The 27,032-nt window shown below is 38.0% G+C and overlaps 1 protein-coding gene across 3 annotated transcripts in view; it reads left to right on the top strand.

Moving 5' to 3' along the window:
- The window catches only part of ZNF385D (zinc finger protein 385D), an 849,127-nt gene that overhangs the window by 763,011 nt on the left and 59,084 nt on the right, over window positions 1–27,032 (top strand). For all 3 annotated transcript variants that reach the window (XM_040636861.1, XM_040636860.1, XM_040636862.1), the window contains one exon: window positions 10,897–11,059. In XM_040636861.1, the coding sequence (XP_040492795.1) occupies window positions 10,897–11,059 (163 nt within the window). The remainder of the gene's footprint in view (window positions 1–10,896; window positions 11,060–27,032) is intronic.

Below are 27,032 nucleotides of genomic sequence, written 5' to 3'. Positions count from 1 at the left end.
AGATGAAGTTAATCTTAAATTTCCTTTTTCCAGATGCCAGGATGAGACCTATTCAACTAAGATGGTGTTACCTCAGACATGTTAATAATATTCATTAAGCACAGTTCTCTCCTCCATTTAGTCAGCCCTTGATTAGTAGTCCCATCCTGCCTTGTTGCTTTTGACCTACCCTTTAATAAGATTTCTGTAAATGGCTAATTCCATCCACTACAATTTTAACTGAGAGAAGCACTAACTGCCAGGTCTGGAGGCCACTCATCGTAGCCTTCAGTCGTTGGACTTTACAAGTCCTCATTTTGCTGCTCCAGTGATAGAACTTTTATGCTTATGAATCAAGCCTCCAGAGACCAAATGCTGAGATATGATATTCTATATAGCAGAGAGAAACGTGTCATTTATTTCTAGTTAACTTATGGTGGAGTGAAGATTAGAAAAGGAATGATTCACTCTGTGGCTGAAACTTGAAGATTTTAAGCACTTTAAGGAAAGACGTTTTCGAAGCTAAGTGATGAAGTATGCTTTAGCTCAATGAAGAATTTGGAAATATGTTATCCCATACACAGAGTCTTCATTCACTCATTCAAATGTTGCAGCTGATTAAGGATTGTGTTTCAGTGGTTAAACAGGAAAAAATCTTTTATTTGCTTTTCAAATGGCATTTCCCAGTGGCTTTGGTTACCATCTGTTCCTGATAACTCCCCAGTTTAGCTCCAGCCTAGACTTCATCTCTCAGCTCCAGACCACAGAGCTAATTGCAGAGCCCACAGTTTACTTAGATGTTTTAAAGACTCGCAAACTCAACATATCCCAACCTGACTCTTGTTCTTTCCCCAAACATTTGGACTTCTTTCACCATCAACAATTCTGGGGATGGAACCTCCAATCAGGTGTTTGCAAGAAGCAGAAATCCATGAGGCATATTTGAGACCGCCTCTCAAAGTTCATCGTCAATTCTTGACATTTTTAGCTCACAGATTAAGCAAATCTGTGCACTCTTCTCTCTGTGTTTTTGCTTTCATCATCTAATTCTTAGCTGTGGGCATCTCTCCCTTGGGCCACCGCAATAGAAATCCACCCCTCTGCTCCTTTCCCACTCTGGCCCTCCTCCTCCTGTTCAGCGTTCTTTGCTCCTGCCGGAGAGATCTCACAAAAACGCAAAATGTTTGTGGTTTTTGTGTATCCTAAAACTGTCAAGCAGCCTTTTCTTTGAACAAAGAGTAAAAAATATAATCTTTAGCCAAGCCTACAAGGCTCTCTGTGTAAGAACTGACCGGTGCCCAGTGATATCTCCTGATGTCTGAAGTCTTCACATTCGGGGTTATAAACAAACATCACATAGTTTTCCATACTTTGTTTCGAACATCAGCATTGCTTTATTGGAGCTGGTATGGAAAGAATTGAACTAGGTAGACCCTCAGAATGATGCTAATAATAGTATCTAAAGCATGGGCCTAACACAGACTACAAGTGAAATTACATGAATTAATGGCCACAAAAATCAAGAATAATTTCTTATTTGTGAGCATAATATCTGTGCACTATTTAGCCTTACTTAGGTCCTTTGCAAGGTGAGCCACTATGAAGTTATGTAATAGGGTTGTTCTCCATGTTCCAGTCTCTTTTGAACTGGCAACGAGTTATGTGTGTGGTCTTTGGAGTTAGATATATGCGCACCCTGCATTGCCCTTACTATGTGGTTGAGTGGCTCTAGCTTTCTGTCTCTCCATTTATGAAATGCTCATGGTAGGTGTGTAATTCCTTCATAGGTCTTTGCAAGGAATAAGTGAGAATTTCATATAAAGCCTTTAACACACTACCTGGCACAGATGAGCATTCCATAAATACAAACATCCACTGTGTAAAGGAACAGCAGGATCTCCTTCATGCATTCATGACACACTGAGCTCTTCCTCCAAGCATCATTCAGGAATAAAAAAAACCCTTTGGCCAGAATTCCACCAAGGACTACTCATTGTTCAAAGGGGATGCTGTGCTATTAACCCCTCACCATTTGTGGAAGTTTTCTCTAAGTTCTAAACTCATGGGATTAGATTTGCTGACTTAACTCATGCAGCCCCTGGTCTATCAGGGAAAATAAATACTTTCTTATGCAAGGGGAAGAAATTTTGGCATAATAAGGAATCAGGCACTTACACATGCCCGGATAACTCAGTCTTCTAGAGTCATTGCCACTGTCTCTTCCTAGCTCACCCTTCCTCCAAAAGTTAATCCAAGGCCAAAGCCATTTCTTTCTGCAACTTTGGTTACATAAAGTTAAAAACAACAACAACAAACACCTTTTTCTGCCCACCAAATATTTTCCTAGTCCGAGAGACCATTATTTGAGAAGTTGGGTGATTTTGCTGGGTTTTGCCCACAAATTGTCTTACCTCAGACCTCTTTGGTCAAAGGAGTGTCTTGAGGTGGGGTTCAGTTGGCATACTTCTCTTATTTAAAAGTATTTTCTTCTCTCTTTTTCCTAAACCCACAATTTCCACAAAATGACAATTTATTCACAATTTTTTTTATTTCCTAAGTCCTAACCTAGGCACCAATTAATTTATACAGATGAACATTAGCTTTCTTTTATTTTGACCAAAAAAAAAAGGCCACTTATTATTGAGCCCCCATTCCATCTCAAGAAACCTTAGGTACTTTGAGATAATTAATCTCATTGAATTGCATGAAGGCTTTGCTATGTTTTCTAATTATTGGTGTGTTTTTTTCTCCTGATTTTCTATTCTTTACGTAATGTGAAATCCTCTTTGCAGTAGGATTTGCAAGTATTTTTCATATTTTTTCAAATCTTTTTACTTTGCCTTTGGTATTTTTTTTTATAGAGAAGATGTGTAAATGTAATTTATCATACTGACTTGTCTCTGCTCTATTCCGATTACTACAATAATGTCTGGCTACAGTTCTGTGAGTCCTTTGTGAATGAATGGACAGCAGCTGGGATACAGGTTGATTATGCTTATAAGGGTCTAGGTTCTTGAAGTTATTTGTGATCTCACTCTTCATCTTTTCCTGATATACTCAGAGTAGTTCAGAAAATTGGTATGGTGCTTAACCCTGACAAAACATCTATCTCAAATATAAATAGTTATTTTGTGAACCCAATTAATCTTATTAACAATTGCATATCTTAGAGATCATCTTCAGGACAAGTCCATTAAAGTTGCAATCAGAACAATTCTCAACTTTATGAATTAGAGATTAGAAATGCTATAAAATTATAGACGGAAGCCCTTTTTTGGTTTATGGAAAAGTTAGGAATTTAATATTTTTTCCCCAATGGAAGGGGAAAATACAAGGTATATATTATTATGTGGGTTTTCAGGGAAGAAAGTAGGTTAATGATGTCATAATTAATTTTCCTATATTGTTTTAGAGCATAAAATATTCTGTTTTGAAAGTTTAAAAATAGTGTTAACAGAGAAATAGCGTTCTCCAAGTACTAAAAAGTCATATAAGAATTTAGTCCTTCAGAGAAAGCTTAAATTGCGGAGTCATCACTGGAATAATTCATTACATTTCCCAGATTAAAAAAACTTGTTATTTATCAAAATTTTGTAAAAGTGAAAGTCTCCATATTATTCCTTTGCTACATTCCATGCAAAGAGAGCTCCTGTAAATAGCACAATTTGCGGTTGATGATAAGCTTTCTCCCTGAGAAAAAATAATAGTTTGTGTTTGTGCCAGATGCTTTTCCAGCATTAAGTGCCATAAAAATTCCCTAAAGTGTGTTCAACAGATAAGGCAACGTGCCAAAGAATGGCAGAGAATTAAGTTGAACCCTGTTCACATACAAAATCCATTGAGACACCATATGCATATTTCCATTTTAAAATCAAAATGTAAAATTAATTCAACATGTATTTAATAGACACCTATTTAGAGATCCATACTAGGTTCTAGGGACAGAATGAGGAGTAACACCCGGTCTTTCTCTCTCTGTTGAGAGATTCATTCTCTATTAGAAGAAACAGATATTTAACCCTTTTTGTGGCAGTGACATAAGTGTTATAACACAGACCTATCCAGGACTCCGTGGAGGAGGTGACATGTGGTGAGTAGATATCTGCCAAACAAGTAATGGTTCTCCAGACAGAGGGAAGTAGTCATGCAAAGTCTTGATAATTATTTCTTCTTGTGGTATTATCCTTAAGAGAATAAGAGGGAGGGCTATGCCTCCCTGAGCTACACTGCAAGCAGTTGTTCTCTCTAGAGAGCAGACATGGTGATGGTGAGGGTCAGGACTGTGGTTCCAGGGGGCAGGTAAGTTGCCTGGAGGAGGAAGTTGGGGGTTATTTAGAGGAAGCGTACATGTCACGCTGGGAAATAAAGCCGTTTTTCTCTGTTACTGTTACCAACACCTATGACAACTTGACCCTCACATATAATTAGATTCAACATTTCTAAATCCCCCCTCCACATTTTGAGTGGTATGTGACAATCACACACTGAGCAGAGTGTTAAGCTGTGGGCGTTGTGAAAGGATATTGAACCCTGGTTGAGTAGTTAGACAAAGTGGTTTTTCTGATTTCTCTTAGTTCCATACAAAACATGTTTGTGATTGTATCACTAGAGTTAAAACTCATTGGAAGTATCGGGCTTGCAGAAGGCTCCCATCAGTATTGACCAAACCTCGGCAAAGGCAGTTGCTCTTTTTGGCTTCATTACATCATATATATCGCGTACACACATCATGCATACATGCCAGAGCCCGCTGTGAGCCGGCATGCCTCAGTCAGGACCCCACCACGAGAGGTCAGTGAGGCAGCTGTTTGGATTCCAAATGCACGAAAACAGTGGTTTCACAGCAGGAACCAGGCAGGACCTCTCAAATTAGCTTCTCTCACTCAAATAAGTCCCGAACTTTAGCACTCGCATTAAATACTTGAAAACATTAAATACTTAATGCTTAAAAGTCATGAAGTTTGTAGATGCATTGAGAAACTTTGAAAAGATAAGTGAGTCCATCTAGATTACTTTTTTCACAACTACATAAGTACTTAGTGACAAGGTATTTTCTTTGCTTATAAAAATCAAAGAGTTACCTAATGTATCTGAGAAACTGTGACATGCCTCTCTTCCTTAGAATTTATTTCTTCCAGTGGGTAGTGGTGATGTATAAAAATCACTCTACTCTTGTGGCATTATCTCTTTTGTTCTATTTTTTTTTCTCTTCCTGCGACTCTTACTGTTCATTTCTGTATTGAAAAGTAGAGAAGACAAGAACACATTTAAAGTAAGGCATCAATCACTTGAGCTCAGAGAACACTCTTAATTGAATCATGTTTTTCGCTTTGGGACTCAGTGCAAGAGAATTTTCATTTTTATTCATAATGCAGTCATCTACTTACATGTTAACTACACAATCACAAGTTAAAATAAATTATTAAATATTCTTTATGGGACATGTAATTAAGCGATAAAAATATCTATATCACGTCATTTTCCCCATTATGTAAGAGAATTTGAAAGCTACATGTATCCACAGCAGTAAGGCAAGTGTAAAACAATGAACTATTCTGTCTGTAAGTTTGGCTTCTTCAAATAGTTTGTTAAATGGAGTAACAGAGGAGGCACTCTCTTAGCTTACCAGAGTGGTCTTGATTTGTCTGCTGGCTAGAAGCTTCCCTCGGTAAAAGAGCCCTAAGCACATAATAAAAGAAGCTAGACATGACTAACACTAAGTCAGTCTGATGCATACAAAATAGTGGATTAGATACTTGTTATAGGAACGTTTTAAGTGTTGTGCACAGGGCTTGATTTTTATTTATTTTTGCCGTTGAGCTGGGGATGTCCCCAGGCCCCTGAAAAATAAATCATAGCAAAGCATTCAATATAAAGGTAAAATAATAGGGCCAAAGGGTCATGCTGCAACAATAATTAGCTTGAAAAGAAAAGGTAAAAACTGAAAAGAGAACATTTCAAGGACTTGGAAAGCACTTCTACGGGGTTTTGGAATTGTTTGGAGGTTACTAAGGTTGATTTGCTCTTTGCATCCATCCCTCTTTGATAGAAGTTCCCCAACTGCCTCTGTATCAGAGTTATTTTTTATTTCTTATTGTGACTTATTTTTAAGGAAAGAAACGTTCGGTTTTTCTTGGGTGATACCCATTGTTCACATTTAGTAAATGTTAACTCTCCCAATGATTAAATATTAATCTTAAAAAATCTAGACTCTGAGGGGCACCTGGGTGGCTCAGTTGGTTACGTGACCGACTTTTGACTTCAGCTCCGGTCGGGTCTCTGGGTCCTGAGATTGAGCCCTGCGTGGGCTTTGGGCTCTGCACTCAGCAGGGGGTCTACGTGAGATACTTTCCCTCTGTCCCTCCCCGCTCCTCTAACATAAATAAATACATCTTAAAAAAGAAATCTAGACTTTGGCTATTTATTAAAGAAGGGGCCATCTTTGAAGAAAATGCTCTAACAGGTTTAAGATGAGTGGTCCTGAAACTTTAGTATGCATTATAAGCACCTGGAGAGGTTGTAAAACCCACATTGCTAAGCCCCCAGCTCCCCTGTCTCTGATTCAGTGGTCTGGGATGGAGCTTGAGAACCTGCATTTCTAGCAAGATCCCAGCTGCTGCTGCTGCTACTGGTCTGGGAACCACACTTTGAGAACTAATTCTTTATTTTTATCAATGTTAAGTGAAGCTGAGAGTTGATAATAAAAGAATTAGGATACAATAAGGATAGAATAACAATAATAAAGATAGAATAAGAATAGAATAGAAATCTATTGATATATATGAAAGTGATACTCAAAATATTTAATACGCTGCTGACCAATTTAAAATGCACACTGGCCCTAGCCTACAGGGCTGAGTCTGCAAACACTGCCTCAGTATTAAACTTGAGTTGAGTATATACAATATAAAAACAACTGTACATAGATAAATCAAAATGTTTTTCTTTTTCCTGAAGTAATTTTTTAATAATTCTTGAAATTGTAAATCTAAAGTAAGTGTTTTAGAGTTTAGGATACTATATCATGTTTTATCATTTTATTTTCTTCTTTACCTCCAAAACAACAATCTAAGGTAAAATTAGAAATATCAGCTATTTCTTAGGAAGAAAGGAAGGGAGGGAGGGAGAGAGAGAAGGAATTCCTCTGGCTCAAGTATTCTCTCTCCCCTCCCTGAAAAGGATTACAACTTCTTTAATAACTACTCTTTCTTTTTCTGATGTTTCCTTTTACTATGATAATGTTCATTTAATTTTAATACAATTTCATATGTGGCAAAATTACATGATATCGCAAACTAACCAAAACTACCATGTTCCTTTTGAAATCACATGTGTTCATGAGACTGAACTGGTTATGAGAACTAGATGTTGTGGGCTAACAATAAACTTAAGTTTTTAAACATCATATTAAGACACCTTATGTTGAAAGAGAGTAAAAGTTTTAGTACAATGTATTGGTGCTAACGTGATAAAATGACAGATGAATATTAATATTAACAAAATTATTCAGTGAGTTTCATAAGATAAATGTGATTTATCAAATAGCCTCTTAGATAAGTAAAATAAGTGTGTGTGTGTGTGTGTGTGTGTGTTTCAAAAAATGAGATTCCTCTCCCAATTTTGGCCACTTAATAATTATTTTTGTCTACTTTGGGACTTCGGTCGCATTTAAACTTGAAGCCATTTTGAAATACTAGAGATGAAATTTGAAGATGAGAAGGTGTGACTGGCTGCTGATGGCTAGGATGTGGTGATGACATTTAAAGCGGCATCACTCTATTCTACAGGAATGTGCGCGCGTACCTTTAATGTCAGCACTTGCCTCTGGGATGACGCTTGTTAGATTTCATGCTGTCATGTGCTATTGCAAGGTCGGCAGTAGTGACGTTTATTATACAGTACCCTCATATTATACTCATTATTTAAGAGGAAGTTGTCAAAGCTCCGTTTCTGTTGTTCTGCTCACTTCTGTGTGTACTCTGATCGTCTGATTCTGTTTCCGTTTTAAAATACAGATGCTGAAATGTGCCATAATGAAATAGTACACTTATTTCACCTTGAAACCATTCTTGTGAAAAATAATAGTTTGCTTGTGTCTTATGGCTCTCAGGTTTCTCGGGGTGATTTGATTCAGAGACTGACTAATAATAGTAAACAACCCCGGAGGGAATATAGGGTGGTGTGGTGCAACGGCACCTCTCTGCCCAAAGGAAAAGTAGCTGAGAAGCATCTCTGGCCAACTGCTGCTTTTTAAAAATCTCCCAGCAGGGCTCTAGTTTTGTCTATAGTTTCAAAAATATCAGATGGGGCCGAATAATGTATTCAGTCCAGGAAGTGGGCAAAGGGGTAAAGAGAGCTCACTGGGTGTACTTCTTTTACACAAGGAACACACCTTTATACAACACACCTGTATCAAGATGGATCAAAAGTTATGGGGTCAACGTGCATAGACTAGAAAAATTTACACCAGCATAACTCAAGAGCAGTCCAATAAATTCTACAAACATTAAATAAAAGTCTATGACAAAGAAAATGTGAACTATTCAGAAAGGGTTGTCTGTTTATATTCAGTTTCCAACTTGTATGCCCACCTCCTCCCCTAACACATATGCCTGCACCGTCATAGTCACATTAATCACCTCCAAGGCTATCAACCCCTCTATACTTCATCATTTCCCCTAAATTTTACATGTCCTGATCTCTCCATAGCATGAGATCCATGAAAATGGATCTTCATTGTTTTTTTTTTTCAAATTTGGGGATAAGGTTTAGTTACCTTTTTTTAAAAAGTCAGATAATTTTTAATTAAAATAATTAATTAAAATAATTATTATCAAGATGCTTTGGGACTATTATTCAATTAACAAGCAAGTATGCATTTTTTTATCATGTCTTATATGGACCAGGTGTCTCACTTGGGAGCCCACCAACTATTGCTTATTCTGTCACCCCCTCTCACGATTCCCTGAGCCATTTCACTGGTTGGAAGCATTGGCTTAGCTGTACCTGTGCAGAGAATATTTTTGGGGGTGTATGTACTTTCTTCACTTGCAGGGTTGGTGTTTGTTTGTTTGTTTGGAGTTAGTTTCTTGATATCCAAAATAGTGACATTCACCTGGTCCTATGGTGTGTTAAAACAAAGTTGTCTGATTTGAAATACTACTGAGAATGCAGATTTGCTAGGGACCCTAAAATGTATATTTTGGAGGTATATGTAGAGATAGCACTGTTAATCTACACCCTGTCTTTTAATATGTATTATAGATAAAACATTCACTTCTATGTCAAGGATAGGGATACTGACAGAGAGAAGAGAGGAACTTTGCTCTAAGGGAAAGTATGTAGCTAGTTGCCTAGAGAAGATGACTGTCTATATTGTGGCTTTAATTGAATATAGCATATTGCCCTCAAAAGATATGGCCAAAGGACTTGATTTATTAAAAAGGAGAACTAGGCAGGAAAAAAAGGGGATGCAACTCTGTCCATCAAAGTGGCATTCTTTTTGTACAATCAACCCAATCCAATCTATCATTGGTTCTTCAATTAACTATAGCAAGTCTTAACTTCACGTTATGGCTCACACTATGTCTTTTGATGTTATGTGTTGTTGGAAAACTTGTAACTGATGCATGAGTGTCCTCTCTGTTCAAACTGTTTCTAATATAATTTCCTTGTCCAGTGTTCTTTCAATAAGGGTACCTAGTCCTTTGAGAATACTTGTCAGAATGATGCAAATGAAAGTGTGGGTTATTTCTCTATTTATAAAAAGATATTATACTGCAGCCCTACCTACCACAGTTGCTATGACAAAGAGGACAGTGTGGTTATTACTTTTTCTGGAAAAATGGTGCCAGAACATGGAGTGGAACATAGAGTTTAAGTAAGTTGTGGGAAGTGGTGGGTAGTCTAACCGATACAGTCCTCCACTGAGATTTCTTTGTTGTGAGGTGACTTTTTAAGGGTTTTGAGCTGATCTAAGAATCTAATCTAAGAATCTCCCTGCCCACTCCCATCCCACTCCAAGCCACCAAGTCTTCTTTCCTTCCAATAAACATTAATAAACACAGAATTCTTTAAAATGATTTTCTATCTCAATTAATGTGCCTCTAGTAACAACAACAACAAAATCGTGTTAATATAAACTTGGGAAAATGTATATTACTGTTGAAAAGAAAATCTCAGAAGTCACAGATAAAAGAATAGTGTTGGCCCCATTAAGTAGTTAAAACCCACTGGAGCCTCCTGTCAATGGTCTAGGGCATGAAAAACCCACATGCTTAAGGAATGCCACTCCCTTGAATTTCTCAGACTACCTCTATAGGAAGCAAGGAGAAAGAATGAATTAGGAAATTGCCCAGCTCTGTGTACTTCATCTGGACTTAGGCAGTGCATTTTGCTTTTGAACTCCCGAGCTTCGATCTTAGTCTCCAGGGTGCCCACTTCCCTTGTCATATGTGAACTTTTCCTTGTAGACACCTGTTGGGGATCATATTAATAAGACACATTGTAGAAAGAGAAAACACATTTTCTGAGCCAAGAAAGTGAGAGCTACTCTTTTCTGGGGCCCTTGTTAATCTTTGGGAACCCAGCATCTTCTGTGGCAGAGCAAAGGCAATATGGGTATAGATTCTTATTTTTTTTTCCACTCCACCAAGAAAATGTTGTCGACGTGTTAGTGTTCAGCTGCATTTCTCTTGAGAGAAACAATAGAATATTTCTTATTTCGGTCCAGAGGTTTGAGAATTTGATTCCCATTGCTTCTAGCATCATTCTAAATAGAACCCTACTGTTTGGCCACTGCCAGAATTAGCTTGAATGGTACCTGTTATTGAAAGGGAGTCTGTATTTGCAGTAATACAGAGAATGCCAGTTTAGAAATGAGCCTGATTGCATGGTTCATTTTGTTCTCCTTTGTAGAGCCAGGCTGCGGCCCACTACAAAGGCACGAAACATGCCAAGAAGCTCAAAGCACTGGAAGCCATGAAAAATAAGCAGAAATCTGTAACTGCCAAGGACAGCGCAAAGACTACCTTCACCTCCATCACTACCAATACCATCAATACCAGCTCTGACAAAACAGGTTAAGCGATGATCTTTGTTGTTGTTGTCATCATCGTTGTTTGGGGGTCCCTTCCCTTGTCTAGCCACGTGTCTGTTTCCTTGTGTTCCTGCTGCATCGGTTCATGCTTGATCCATTTTTCTGTGTAACGGTAATTGTTTCCCCTCGTCTTTGCAATACCCTTAAGCAATTGATTAAGATAATCACTAGTTATATTGCAGATTTTATAATTGAAACGGTCCTGTGGCTGTTTTAGAGGAACACGAAAGCATAAAGGCACTTGAAGCCATGTTTTTGAGAAGTAAACCTTTTCAGTGTGTATCGTTTATGTCTTGTATGCAGCACCTTAGCCTATAACCGCATGGCAGATTTGATTTAACTGTGAGCACACTGCAACGTATGCCAAATGAATCGAGAAGGCCCGATAAGGGCATTATTACTGACAGGACTTATTCTCATAAATCCCAAACACTGCATTGTTTTAAGTAGTGGCTGTGTGATTCTGGGCTTGTTATGGCTGGGTAACCTTCCCTCTGCATACACAGGTAAGTGTTATTGATACCAATTATTCTTTTTAACAGAGTCTTCACAGTGAAATAATGGCCTATGAATGGCCTCTTGGGATAGTTCCTGCAAACAACCATCTTATTCATGGCAGGGGAAGCCAGTGGGGTTTCCTTAAGCTGGCGTTTTTAAATATAAGACCACTGGTCCTCAATATTTACAGAGAAAGAGGTCTTGTGTGATTCATAGATGTATCTTTAATAAATCAATGTCTAGAACACAATGGCTGGTACATGTTGGTTGTTTTCTAATCCCTTCAAATGACAATGGTCAGGAAGCATTTATATCATCATCAACAGTAATATCTTAACTAGAAGAGAATCTTCCAGCCATAACTGATGAAAATGTAAAATGTTACAGTGAACAAATAGAACAGATTAAATCACGTTTATTACACATGGTGGCATTGATTAGACACGTATATGCTCCTCGAATGTTCTGGAGAGATGCGTGCTCCTTTGTGAATCTGTAAGGAATAACAATGTTCGCTCTGAGTTCCTATGACCCACGTCATGTCCTTCACCTAAGTATTATTGGTAGATGCATTATGCCCCCACTCCCTGAGAAGCCCGTGTACTCTCTGAGGCTGAGTGCACCTGTCATCTTTGTACCCTGCAACCTGGTCTAGTGTGGTATAGGTACTGAGAAAAATATCTATTGAATGGCTGTATTTTCTCCCACTCCTTTGGTTCTCTGATTCATCCAACTTTGTGTCACAACGTACTCAAGGGAAAAAAAAAAGTGCTTGTCATTTTCAATTTTTTGGTATACAGAGCAGGAGCTAGATTATGCCATCTTATTAATTCAGATGTAAAACCTTATCAAGAAAGCATTAATCTTTTCTCTATTAACTGAAAATTTGCTGCTTTATTTTGGGGGCTGTAGGGGAATGAGCAGTAATGAAGCAGGTGAGTATAATTTCTGCTCCTAGATATCAGGGTACAAATTGGGATCCTTAAAGCCATATTTGCCATAAAGAAATTTTTTTTTTTTTTGCAAAAAGATAGTAGGTAGGAAGAACAAAGAAATTAGTTTGATATAAAGAGATGGGGTTTGATATAAAGTTTTTGCTTGTCCGCAGTCTTTTCTGTTCTTAAAATTTTTGTCAATAACTATTTGGTTTACCTGACTCCTCTTTAAAATGCAAAAGGAATCCCTGTTAAATTGAGGATTCTCATCATGTAAAAATATATTTGTACATGGTGGATAAAACTGCTCGTTGTGTTAGGAAAGGCTCCCATATGTATTGTCTCTGGATTATTTTTATTAAGAATGATCTTGTAAAATTAGTAAAATGTGATTTAATGCATCTGTATCTTTTATGTATGGATAAGTCCATGAATCACAAAACAACTTTACATATTAAGAAGTAGGGTTAAATTTTTTATTGTTATAAAATACATGATCTTTGATTCTAGAGTCTTATCTCTCTCTCCTTCTGCTTCCAAGTATTTAACTATTCTAGGAAACTAGAATAATAAATGAGTTATGAATACATACCTCCATCTCTCAATCTTAGAAATTGATATGGAAAGGGTGACAGTCATCAAGGTTCTGTCCTTTTCAGAAGTTAAATGGAAACAGGTTTTGGGTTGGGCTGTGGGAGAGAACCTACATAAAATAAACAGATTCCCGGCGGAAAGGCCAGCACTTACCTAATAGTTGGAATGGTGTTGAAATGGTGATGTACCCTTTGAAGATGAAGCTAAGACAATTCCAGAATGACAGAAAGGATAGCAAAGTCTTGTAAAGTTAGTACAAATATCCTAAAGCCAAAGGAAGAAAGTTATGAGCATCAGAAGTACATTGCCTTCCTAGTCCATGGGAATCTATACCTAGAAAAAAAAGTCATATAGGTTGAAAGACTAACAATTTCAGCACACTCACCAGATGTTTTATGCTGAATTCTATCCTTAAATTGGGATTTCCACAAAACTACCCATGAGAAAGTAGCCCAAGAAAGCTCCTGTCGTTTTATAGCCTTCTTACCCATTTGTATTGCAATATAAATCAGAGGCACCAAAGATGACAAATTGAAGTTTTCTTAAAACTATTACTTGTCCTTTTTATTACTGTCTGCTTCTTCGTATTGATCAGGAAGAAATACAACTCTGAAAAGATGGGCCTCTGAGCTAGTTTCCTAGAATAGTTAAATACTTGGAAGCAGAAGGAGAGAAAGATAAGACTCTAGAATCAAAGATCCTGTATTTTTTAACAATAAAAAATTTTAACCCTACTGCTTAATATGCAAGGTTGTTTTGTGATTCATGGACTTATCCATACATAAAAGATATAGATGCATTAAATCACATTTTACTAATTTTACAAGATCATTCTTAATAAAAATAGCCCAGCTATAAAAAAAAACTAATTGCTTTTAAAAATCTAAGTATACAATGATTTGATAGATGAGTACCTTAAAGAACGGTGGACAACAATAGTGAAGAGGACAAGAAGTGGTGTGGACTTGAATTAAAACATTGATTTGGAGGTTTTCCTGGGATTCTCTAAAATGCAAGAAGTAGAATAGTCATAATGAGCAAAGTTTCACTGCAGATCTGCTTGATAAAAATAATTTTGACAGACAATTTCTCTTAAATTCCTAAATCATATATTATGGTTTTAATTGCTGCCTTAGGGTAACAAATATGTCTATATGACCTGCGGGGTAAGCTCTTATTCACTAACTATAATTTGGGATTTATTTATTTATTTATTTATTTATTTATTTATTTATTTATTTTTGTCATTGCTTATGTCAGTCTGCCTGCTGGCCTGGTGAGCAAAAGATATTATTCGGTGATCAACCACCAACTGCTCACAGAAAGCCCAGTTTCCCTACCTCTAGGCAGGATGAGACTCCCTAACATTAAAACGTAATTTTATTTCTCATGATCTAATGAAGAGTGTTAGGTTAGTGAATTTGCACAAAGAAAAATTTCCAGACAAAAATAATATTTTTAAAAATATATTGAACACTGAAAATTGTTGGTACGTAAGAATGGTTGCTAATCATTAGAGAATAATTCAAAGAGCAAACATTTCCAAATATGGCCAGAATGATTTTGTCTCATCTAGCAAGTTTTTTTTATGTGAGATATTTTCATATAGAAAAAGTAATGAGAAAAATTAAGAAGTATTCTCAAAGTAACTTAGCAAATATAGCTCATTCTTCTTCCTGTGAAATGACAAACAATCATAGAATTAAGTCCCAGGCTTGGTCATCTTCTGATCTTTCTTTAGTTTTCCTTTTTTGGTAACCTTATTCATTCCCATAGTCTATCAGTTAAATTAGGCTAGTTGATACTGCAGTCATAAACAACCTCCTAATCCTAATGGCTTTTACAACTAATTATTTTTCACTCACACTACATATCAGCTGCATTTTTTTTTTCCAGGTTAATTTAACCTCCGGCTAGGCTAATGAAGGAGTCACTAGTTGGACATTACCAATTCTATAGCAGGGGGAGAAAAAAAGATGGTGAATCAATAGGCTCTTGAAGCTTCTTAATGGAAGTGACATATAATATTCTTCTGACTTGACTTTATCAAGTCCCATGGTCAACCTTGATTATCATGGTCAGGGAAGAATAATCTCCTCCAGGGAGGGGAAGCAGCAATTGGTGAGCAGTAACACAGCATTCCTCCATGGCTTCAGCTATCACTTGTGCCTAGATGTCTCAGCATTCCACATTCCTAGCCTAAAACCTGACCTGACTTTCCATGACTTACCGGTCACTCACTTGGGTGGCTTGTCAGCATCTGTTTTATGTGATTCACCAAAAAACAAAACAAAACAAAACAAATGAACAAACAAACAAAAACAGCCTAACCGTGACCACCATCCCCAGCTTTGTCTCCATCCTGTCTTTCCTAGTTTCATTTTGGTCCTGCAATTCACAGAGTTGAAACTTTCTAGGTGTCTCTGCCTCTTCTATCTCAGTCCACATGTCTATCAGGTGTTGGAATCCACTCCTCTCCCGTCCCAGAAAACATCCTTTACTGATTCCCTCTTGCTTACTGCCCTCATCCTGTCCTCATACGAGTCTGTGCCTTGCCTATACAATTGCCGTAGCCTCTGTGCAAGTACAGCTGTCTCCATTCTTTCTCCCTTGACAACCATATGCTTCATTCTCCTGTCCATTCATACTGTCCAGGGCAGATCATAGCACCTACCCATTCAAAAACCTTCAGTGTACCTGAGCCTCATGGTGCTCTGTGGTTTGACCACAACCTACCTTTCCAGACGTCTCTTCTGTTGCTCACGTGAATATTCTCCACTAGAAACACAACTTACTTCTCTGTCTCACCTTCATTTACTGTCTTACTCTTCTTCTAAATTTCTCTCTTAAAAGTATATCATTTTTGGGGCGCCTGGGTGGCTCAGTCGTTAAGCGCCTGCCTTTGGCTCGGGGCGTGATCCCAGAGTCCTGGGATCAAGCCCCGCATCGGGCTCCCTGCTCTGCTGGGAGCCTGCTTCTTCCTCTCCCACTCCCCCTGCTTGTGTTCCCTCTCTCACTGGCTGTCTCTATCTCTGTCAAATAAATAAATAAAATCTTAAAAAAAAAAAAAGTATGTCACTTTTTTCTTCTCTCTGCATCTCAAGTCCCATAAGAATCCATACCTGACTCCCCTATCATATTTTTCTTAAAATATATTTTTTATGTCTTTACCTCCTCCTGTTGCTAGATGACGTATTCATTGAGAGTATATACTTGATTAATCTGTTTACTTATTTTTTTTACAGAGTACTGTTTATAGAAAGTATAATAAATAAGAAGTTTTAAAACGTGAAGCAGTTAGCTTTGTATTTTTGTTCTTGAATGGGGTAGCATAGCAAAGCTTTAGACTTTTATATTTGTGCATAGATGGTTCCATGGAAGAATAATGGTCCTCATTAATCTAAGGAATTCTGAGATATTATTCATCAAATTTCAGAGTTTTCATAAAGGTCATCAAGTCTAACTCCTAAAGTTTGTTTACTTACTTGTTTTGAGATTCTCTAGTTGCACAGGAAAGGAACACTTGACCTTTCTAATGTCCCCTCAGTGACTATCCATCAGGAGTTAATTAGCCTATATATTGAATATATAGACATACCTTAGTCCTCTAACTGGTAAGATCTGAGAACAGTTCTTCTGGTTCTAGTAGATAACTCTCTTTGTCAAGTCTCAGTGAATTGCAGATATATTCATCAGATAAAGCCACTTTGTTATTTAAATTTGCACTATAAATTTGCACTATAAATCCTTATGATTTAGTCTTCTTTGTATCCATTTTTTCCTCTTTCTCATTTTTAAAATTTAAAATTATATTCCAGGGATATTGTATTCGTCTGACTCAAAGTTGCTGAGAGTGAGATGGTTTTGAGTCTATTGTTCAGAAGCTCTAGGAATGCAGAGGAATATTTACTTGCTCTGGGTTAATAATTGACTCTAAGTGTTTATTTGAATTCACATTATTTGGTCAGACACTTGGAGTGATAAAGAAACTTTCCTAATGATAAAAAAGATTTTAAATGTAAAATGATGGCCAGTGACTGAAAGCAAGTACATCAGGAAACAAAGCCTCTTTGGGAAAATCGGTCAGCTGTAAGGTCACAAAATCTAGGTTCTTTCCCTTCTGGGTTCTTTCCTGAGAATTACCCTCTAGAGCCAGATGTTTACAATTGGTCCAGTGCCGGGTAAAGCTAAGCACAAACTTTTTTTCCCCCTTCCATTTAGATAGAAGCCAAATCATGAGAATGATAAACTGGAAATAGAAGTGGTAGATGAATAGTTTGTTAGGAAAGACTAATTCTAGTGTCATTTAGAAATAGGTACACAGTTTTTAATGGAGGACAAGTGGGAATTAGCTTTGTTCTATTTTCATAAGGAACATGGGAAAAGTTTTTTTCTTGACATAGTCTTCAAACAAATGTCTCAAATGTTGAAAATAATAACAAAATACAACCTGGGCTTGATATCAGAAAGCTATGTATCTTTGATATTGTATTATATATTCGTATATATGATACAGTATAGTATATATTGTATATAAATATAACTATTAAACACATTTATTCATATGCAAGGGTCTATCTTTCATACCTGTCCCTGAAATATCCCACTATACCAGGTCTTCATAATCAGCATTGCACATTTCTTTAACAAGAGAAACAAACACTTTTGTGACTTATGAATCTATAGCTCTGTTGAGTTTAAGAGGAAATGTAAAGTCATTTGAAAAGAGACACATTTCTATCTGTACTTAAAGATCAGATGCAGTGGTGTACAAATGCCCCTCTTGGCTTAGTGGAAATTGTGCTAGCTCCTGGGGTCTTTCTTTTCTGACCCATTCTTCCAAACAAAACCTCCCTGGGACAATCAGTACTATGATAAAGGACCCCATTGCATGCCTCTTGGGGCAGGAGTTGAAGTACCATTGTGAGAACATTTATGCCTAAATTGCTTTTCCTTTTCTTAGCGCTGGCTCATGACATGCTTCAGATTGGTCAAAGATAGAGACTTTATCAAGTGTTCCCTTCTCAAGATGTGTGATAAGTGCCAGCAGAGTATGCTGGTAGCAGATCTCTAGAGAGATTGAAAAAGAGAAGGGAAATTCAGAAGAAAAAAAAAAAAAGCTAACACTTATTTGAATATTGTGGTTCCAGGATCTTTGTATGTGAATCAGTGATGACAAATTGTATATTAGGGATGACGTGGAAATAATACAAAATATTCTATCCTGTCCTTCTTGTGCATGAGGAAATCAAGATGAATGGTATTTTGCAGGTCCTATTAGGCTGATAAAGGTTTTGTCTTAGATACTACATAAAACTGCTCCTTGAATCACAGAAGAATTTCACAATGAATTATTCATCTGGACAAGAACGTGTTGTCTTCCTCAACATAATGACTGAGTGAAGCAGTTAGAGACCTAAACTTTGAAAAGGACCTGTCATCCAGCTTTATTTGGGTGCAGGTGTATGGTGTGCAAGATAAGAAGGGAATTAAGACTAACTTGACAAGCAAGTGTATAATTTTATGTTAGAGTCTAAAGCAACCGGGTCTCTAACTTGCATGCATACATCTATGTAGCGTGCATGTGGGGTGTGTGTACACACTCTGTATGTGCAGTTGTCTTTTTTTTACCAGAAATATCAAATCTTAAAATAAATTACAAGCTAAACACCTAGCCAGTATCTATGAAATACCAGACATCTGGATGAATTTTAAAAATTAAATTAAAACTCCCAGTGGCTTTGCCTACAGATGCCACACTTCTGGAAACATCTGTGTCTCTGTGTGTGTTTGTATGTGTTCTTCTTCTTTTCTTTTAATTCATGGAGGGATTTTTTCCCCCTATTTTTATGTCCTTCTTAGGAATTGAGTAGACACATGCTTATATAATGATAAACTATTTCAATGGCAAGATAATAGTTCTTAAAGTTAGAATATCTACTACAACAAAAAAAGTTGAACAATGTGAATAATGATCAAATATGACAGAATATGAAGTGAGCACCTATAAAAACATGTGGACCATTAGAGAACTTTGTCTTCAAATTGGGAAAGTGAAGAGTTTGCTATCTAATAGTGATAGACAAGAAATGTGAAACAAAACACATCAACAGCATATTTCTTGCTCTCAGGAGTCATAAAGCTTCTACTGAATTCTTAGTAAAACCCAAACTGAAACAGATATTTAAACTAAGAATTACCCTTTTATTTATGTTCTATGAATGGCAAACTTAAACATAGCGTCAAAACTTATTTGTGATAGCTCTTGCCTACCACTCTGTCAGCCCTCCATAGCTGTCCTTAGTTCCAGTCCAACAAAATCCCTTGAGGATTGCAAGTGAGACGTGTATGCTCTTTTGCTTGGAAAACTCCTTTCTTATACCTCACTGTACCCTATGCATCACATACTGACGCACAGGTCCACGTCATGTGCCAATGTCCCCGTGCATGGATGCGTACAAATGCATAAAATGCATACAAGTGCATCCACACTCTGCCTGAGTCCTATTCCAAGCTGCTATGTAAGCTCTGTCCTAGCACTTACTGAAATTGTCTATCTTCCTACTTGTCAACCCCATGAAATTTTCACCTCCTTGATAGAGCTTACACCTTTACACCGTACATCTTTGTCCCAGTAACTAGCAGTTAAAAAAAATTATTTGAGAGAGAGAGAGCACACGAGCGGGGGCAGGGGAAGGGTAGAGGGAGATGGAGAAGAGACTCCCCACTGAGCAGGGAACCCAACATGGGGCTCAATCCCAGAACCCCAAGATCATGACCTGAGCCAAAGGCAGACGCTTAACAGACTGAGCCACCCAGGTGCCCCAGCATCTAGCAGTTTTACATTAAAAATATCAGTAGAGGCACCTGGGTGGCTCAGTCAGTTAAGCCTCTGACTTTTGGTCTCAGCTCAGGTCTTAATCTCAGGGTCATGAATTCAAACCCCACATCAGGCTCCACACCCAATGTGGAGCCTACTTTAAAAAAAGAAAGAAAGAAAGAAAGAAAGAAAGAAAGAAAGAAAGAAAGAAAGAAAGAAAGAAAGGAAGGAAGGAAGGAAGGAAGGAAGGAAGGAAGGAAGGAAGGAAGAAAGAAAGGAAGAAAAGAAAAATATATATCAATAAATAGTGCTGTATTAATTTTATTTTCAGGAAGATCATCTTAAGAATTCTTTTAACAGTAAAAATTAACACACTCCAAAATATTTAGCAACAATTTGAATGCATATAGTCAATAAGTTTTACTAATTGACATCTCCCACATTTAACTGCTTTATAATACAAATCAAAGATATTAACCAGTGTAACTCAGAATTTGAATGTGCAACCCTTGGGTTGAACATTTCCTAAAGACAGTGTAAAATTAAGTTACTATTTTAATGATCATAATTGTAGTCAGATTCATCATGAAATTACTGTGCTACTCCAGTTTCTAATGAGAGTTGGGAACATTTTAAAAAGCTCTACAGAATCAGATTGACTATGTACTAACTTCAAGTTCTGACACTGGCATCAGGTTAAATTTGAGGGCACAGAGCATATTTAACTATGCGGGTTGAATCTGTGCCACTCAGCCAGCGTACAGCCAGTGCTTTAGTTTGCTTTGCTTTTGTTATGACTCAGTTTAGGGGCGGCCTTGACATTTTACACTTACGTGATTGTTCAAATCAATCACACTCAGACTAACGGTCGGTGCCTGGCCAAACTCCAAGGTGAAGGTCAAGATGCAGAATGTGTAGCAATAACGATACTGACCCATTTGGACCTTATTTTATTTATTGTCCTGCCTTCTGTTTTCCTACCAACTCTCTAATGGAATTAAGTAAAATAAGAAAAAAAAAATAATGTACTTCTTTCATGCTGCCCAAGTAGAAAGGCTTGTGGAAAAGAGAAACTCCCCCATCCCTCTCTGAAATGGTCAGATATTCAAGAGTCTGACTCGTGAACCTAGGTTGTTTATTTGTCCTTTCATCCATCCATACCTGCTCATTCAGCTACAGGTATTTTTTTTTTAAGATTTTATTTATTTGACAGAGATAGATACAGCCAGCGAGAGAGGGAACACAAGCAGGGGGAGTAGGAGAGGAAGAAGCAGGCTCATAGCAGAGGAGCCTGATGTGGGGCTCGATCCCATAACGCCAGGATCACACCCTGAGCCGAAGGCAGACGCTTAACCGCTGTGCCACCCAGGCGCCCCAAGCTACAAGTATTTTTGCAGTAGGTAAGGTAAGGCAGGAAGGAAAACTAAGATGCAGAAGAGGAATTCCACCTTAAGGTTCTTCAATCTGGTTGGGAAAACAAGAAATAAGCCCAAAATGTAACCCAGGGTAGGACATGATTTGTTGGGAGAAAAGAGCAGATAATGGTACCATGAAAGTCTAGAGCTGTTGGAATGACCCTTTCATATGAGGGAGGTAGAAGAGGGTGAATACTAACTGGTATTCTAACTGGCTGAACTTAATGCCTAGAGCACATCATCTCTAAAATGACTCCTTTGTTGCAAGGTTGCATTTAGCCACCATTTAGCAAGTCCTCCGTATGCGCTGCCTTTAGATGTAACCCTCGTCCTCCAGTGACTCCTCCGGTGAAGGAGAACGAACAAAAGGCTATCCCGCCCTGTGAGTGGTCTAGAACTTCTAGGCTAGAGACTTAGGAAAGTTATGGGGAGTACCCAACTCGTAGAAATAAACATTTTTAATTTGCAGATAAAGAAACCACATTCTGAATTGAAGAACTTGACTGAAGTCAACAAATTTGTCAGAAGCAGAGCTAGGGTTTGAATGCCAGTTCTGACTTCTTTTACCTTGCTGTCTTCTCTTAGGCAGCAAAGCACGAAATCCTCCCATGATCCATGTTAGCACTAGCCCCAGTTTTGGTTGCTAATTGATATCACCATGGCTGTGGATCACCCAGGATAGTTCCACTTATTTTGCAAACACTCTTAACACCCCTAAGGGCCCTGCTATAAATCTTTGTCTATGCGTAGCAGTCGTTGGACCTGTTAAAAGATTCTAATGTGTAGGTCTGCCCACATTTAAGCTCTTCACATCTTTATTGTGGTTTTCACCTGCATGGAAGCTGGTAAGAGGAGATAAGGTTAAAGGCCAAAGCTTTTTGTTGGTCTACATTTTGTTAATGAAAACCGTACTGTTATTATTTTTCCACACATAAAAGCTTCATGTGTATTGGAAAGTAACATCTTTCATCTCTCTGTGTAAAATTTATAGTAGATAATTTAGGAATTGCATGTGAAACCACTGCAGCCTTATTTTTTCTGTGTGCTTTTGTAATGCTGTCTACACAATGACAGAATTCTCTGTAAGAACGAAACAACAAAAGAAACAAAAGTGGGGTTTTTTTTTTCAGTCAAATGTTAATTTTTCTAAATGAATATAACAAAATTATCAAATAAAGACAGGAGATTACCTGCATTGCAAGAAATTTGAGTCTCCTAGGACATATATCATCTCCTACGAATTTCTGCTTTGGAAAAGTGCTTGTATTCTTTCAGGAAACTACGATGGTATTTAGTGCAGTAATTTTGGTAATTGAAAATTCAGTAACCCAGAAAGGATTGGTTCAGGGCCCATAAATGAAAGCTTCCTGCTATGTTACTGAGACATTTTAGATTAGCATATGGTGATATTTAAAAATAAGGTAATGTAATCTAGAATTCAAGGTCATAAATTTGTTTCCCTATAAAGTTGGCAATTTCAAAAACAGGGTAGTTTTTATTTATGTAGCTTTTAAGTTTTCAATATGCCATCATATAAATTATCACATTTTATCCTCATAACAGAAAAATTAAAAATGAAAAGAGCTATTTCTAAGTTATTGGCATCCCCATTTTAAAGAATTTGCTTTGAAGAAAACTATGTGTATCAGAAACGGGACAGAATTATACTTATCTCCCTATTAGTAGAAACATTTCATAAATCTCTCATTTGCCAAATACTATGGAAAAATATGTTAGCGATGTAGTACCTGTCTTTTTGTTTTTTCCAGGTCCTACTAGGTGTTAACTTTTGTTTCCTGGGGTGGGGGTGGGGGTGGAAGTACTCATTACCCTAAAGGATGGGTGGATTTTGAAAAGGTAGATGAAGAAGAGTTTCTTACTTTAGAGTGATCCGAGTTTCCAACCAGATTATGTTTCTTTGTGTTTAAAACCACTAATCTAGGGGCGCCTGGGTGGCTCAGTCGTTAAGTGTCTGCCTTCCACTCAGGGCGTGATCCCAGCGTTCTGGGATCGAGCCCCGCATCAGGCTCCTCTGCTGGGAGCCCGCTTCTTCCTCTCCCACTCCCCCTGCTTGTGTTCCCTCTCTCGCTGGCTGTCTCTCTCTGTCAAATAAAATAAATTAAATCTTAAAAAAAAACAACACTAATCTAATAGCTGCGGTTGGGACTTTACTTGCCGTGGTTGTCAAATCCACTGAGTATTTCTGTCCACTATTACTCCCTTCATTCAAAAGGGTAAAGGTAACATCTTCCATCATACTTGCAATTAACAAGGGAAAGTAAGATAGTTTGTTGTTTGGTTGTTTTGTTTTGTTTTTGAGTCGTATGCTGCAGAAATTTAATTTTTTATAATGCAAAGAGTAAAGAAGGAAACATGCCAAGTTGGCCTTGATTGACAAAATAATTTTTTCACGTAGAACTCATTTAAGATCCATAAAGCAAACCCATTCAATGTGTGTGTATTTTGTCTCAGATGAATTAAGTTTAGATGTTGGCTTTTTTTTTTTTTTAAGATTTTATTAATTTATTTGACAGAGAGAGAGGAGTGCACACAAGCAGGGGAAGAGACAGAGGGAGACGGAGAAGCAGATTCCCCGTTGAGCAGGGAGCCCAATGCAGGGCTCAATCCCAGGACCCTGGGATCCTGACCTGAGCTGAAGGCAGACACTTAACTGACTGAGCAACCCAGGTACCCCTAGATGTTGGCTTTTAAGAACATTTACCTTTAGTTAAAATCCTGAGAAAGCCTTTGTTTTATTTTCATCAAAATCCACCCAATGTAAACTTCTGCAGTCAGGAGTTGCTAGTATTATAATCAGTTTTGGTATTCCAGAAAGAAAAACAAAACATTTTACCATAATGTGTCACACCCCCTGGCGTGGTCAGTGAGCATATTTACTTTTGGGTTCCTCAATGCAACATTACCATTATGAAAACCACATATATGACTATTTAGAATCTCTGTGGTATATATGAGTTTAATGAAAGTTTTACCTAAATGCATGAGTGTGTCTGTGTAGCTCTACCTTTAGTGTGCAAATTAATATAACATTGTACAGAGCTGGGTAGGAAACAAGTATATTAGGTTGCAAAATGGTAAAAATCCAATTTCAAAAGTTTTTTTAAAAATGGAAAAATTAACCAGTTGTCTAGATCAGGGTTCAGCAAACTTTTAATGGGGCCAGGTATTAACATTTTAGCTTTGTGGGCCATGCACTCTCTGTCACAGCTACTCAATGATGACACTGTCACGTGAATGCAGCGTTGGCCATATATAAACAAACGAGCTGTGTTCCAATAAAATGCTACTAAAACATGCAGCAGGCTGGATTTGGCTTACTGGCCATAGTTTGCAAATCCCTGGTCTAGGTGCCTCCACATATTCAGCTATTTAATGTGGTTTTTTCTCTAATTATCTCTGTATACAAACAAGCCACTCCAAACTTGGTAGTGGGGAAAAAAAAAAAGAATCGTTTACTATCAGTATCTCTCATGATTATGAGTATCTTATTAGTAGCATTATTAGTATTTATTAATATCTCATGATTCTAAGATGAAGTGGGCAGTTTTTGTTCGGGTGATGGAGGAGGGGGTGCTATCTTCTATATGGTTGCAGGCAAATGGGAGCTTGTGCTGGAGTGATTTCAAGACCTTCCTGACTCACATGTCAGGCTACTAATACTGCCTTTTGAAGATTTATTTATTTATTTATTTATTTATTTATTTATTTATTTGAGAGAGAGAGAGAGAGGTTGGGGGAGAGGGAGAGAGAGAGAGAGAGAGAGAAAATCTTAAGCAAGCTCCGTGCTGAACAATGCAGGGCTCCATCTCATGACCCTGATCATGACCTGAGCTGAAATCAAGAGTCAGACTCTTAACCAACTGAGCCACACAGGTGCCCTGATGCTGCCTTTTGGCTGGAAACTCAGCTGGGGCTATCTGCCAGAGTACCTACTGGTGGCCTCCCCATATGTCCTGGGCTGCTCACATTGGGGTTCCAAAACGACAGCCACGCTGAAGCTTTATTTCCTTTTATGACCTACCCTCTGCAGTCACAGTGTTCTTCTACCATACTGTATTGGTTGAGACAGACACAAGGGAAGAGGGCCTACATTCCACCCAATGACGGCAGAATGGCAAAGTCACAATGTAAGATGGTCCTGTGAGATGAGACCCATCTTTGTAAATGAAATCTGCCACAGTGGTATTCTACTCTACTCCATTCTATTCTATTCTATTCTATTCTATTCTATTCTATTCTATTCTATTCTATTCTAAACAGCTGCAATAGAAAAGGCAGGACAAGATTTAGAAAGCAAGAGAGAAATTGGGGCAGTAAAAGGAAGGACATATTGACCATGGTGGCTAAGGCAAACAGGAGCTAAGTCCAACCTAAAATGAGGTTCAAAATACTGGAGCCATGAGGTGAAGTAAAAGAATTTTAGGAATATATATATAAAATGAATGGATAGCCTCAAGTTTTCAGAGGAAGGTTGTGAATCTAAATCCAGACAAGCAGGTAGAAAACCAGAAAGTGGTCTCCATATCCGTGAAAGTGAGATGTCCTTAACATTAAGGCTACATTCTGACCAACCAAGAACTTCCTCATCTCCTGAGGTCTGGAACCTTCTGCAGGTCAAAGACACAGGGTGGGGCAGGCAGATGCTTCTTAGGAAGCAAGGGAGAACCAAGTACTGAGTGTGAAGTTTAATTGTGACAGCCATCACAAAAGCTAAAGTCTCACCAAAATGACTGCATCGATGGGTTGGTTTGACATCACAAATCCAAAATAGATGAAACAGCCCATCTGGGAAGTGAAAGAATGAGCAAAGTCTTTAAAAGTCCATCCCCTAACTTCTCTCATTTTTGCGCTCAATAAGCCATTTTCCCCATTAGAGCCCCCGGAAGAGCCCTTCTGAGCATGCACCTTGATATGAGAGCCCCGAGACATCTGTTGTGCCATTTTAATCCTCTCTCCGCTATACTTGGCTCTCTCTGTCTGTGGACCAAATGTGCCTATTTTTTGCTCCACTGATTTAATAGCCCCAGGAAAAGTTGATAATGTAATCATAGTTCTGTCTGAGTGAAACATCTCGAGTTTCATCTCCAGACTGTCTGTGGGGCTCCACGGACCCTCCAGACTCTAGGCTTTGCTCCATTCCAACTACTTTTGGTGTCGTGCCTATGGAAATTAATCTCTCACTTGCGTGTGTGTGTGTGTGTGTGTGTGTGTGTGTGTGTGTGGTGTGTGTGTGTTCCTGTCCCTCTATCAACTGCAAGAAAAATTTGCTTATTATTTAGCAGCATTTTAACAGGTTTCAGTCCATTAAAAGCAAAAGAGAGCATTAAATAGCATTCTTCAGCTTTTAACTGGTGAGCTTTCATCAGTTTATTAATAGACTCTAACTGCAAATGTGCTCGTTACATGCTAGGGCTTTAGGCCGACTGTAGCAGCAACAGTGCTGTCCTCTGGGACCAGAAATCCAATTCTAAGTTCTGCCTTCAGGTAATGCTTTTGGACTGCTTTAGAGAGATTAAACAAATAAATGCTGAAACTTTCCTTCCAGAGAACTGAAGCTGGCTGGATTTATGCATGTTCTAAAAACCCTGGTCTAACAAAACAGCCGTCTTAAGTAGCAAACTGCCCAGTGGGCCCAGGCCTGTTCTACTTGCAATCTCCTGAATGCCATTTCT

Source organism: Ursus maritimus, unplaced genomic scaffold (genome assembly GCF_017311325.1).
Source record: "Ursus maritimus isolate PB19 unplaced genomic scaffold, ASM1731132v1 scaffold_20, whole genome shotgun sequence".
Lineage (NCBI taxonomy): Eukaryota > Metazoa > Chordata > Mammalia > Carnivora > Ursidae > Ursus > Ursus maritimus.
Note: the sequence above shows the minus strand (reverse complement) of the source record. Positions and strands in the feature narration are given on the sequence as shown.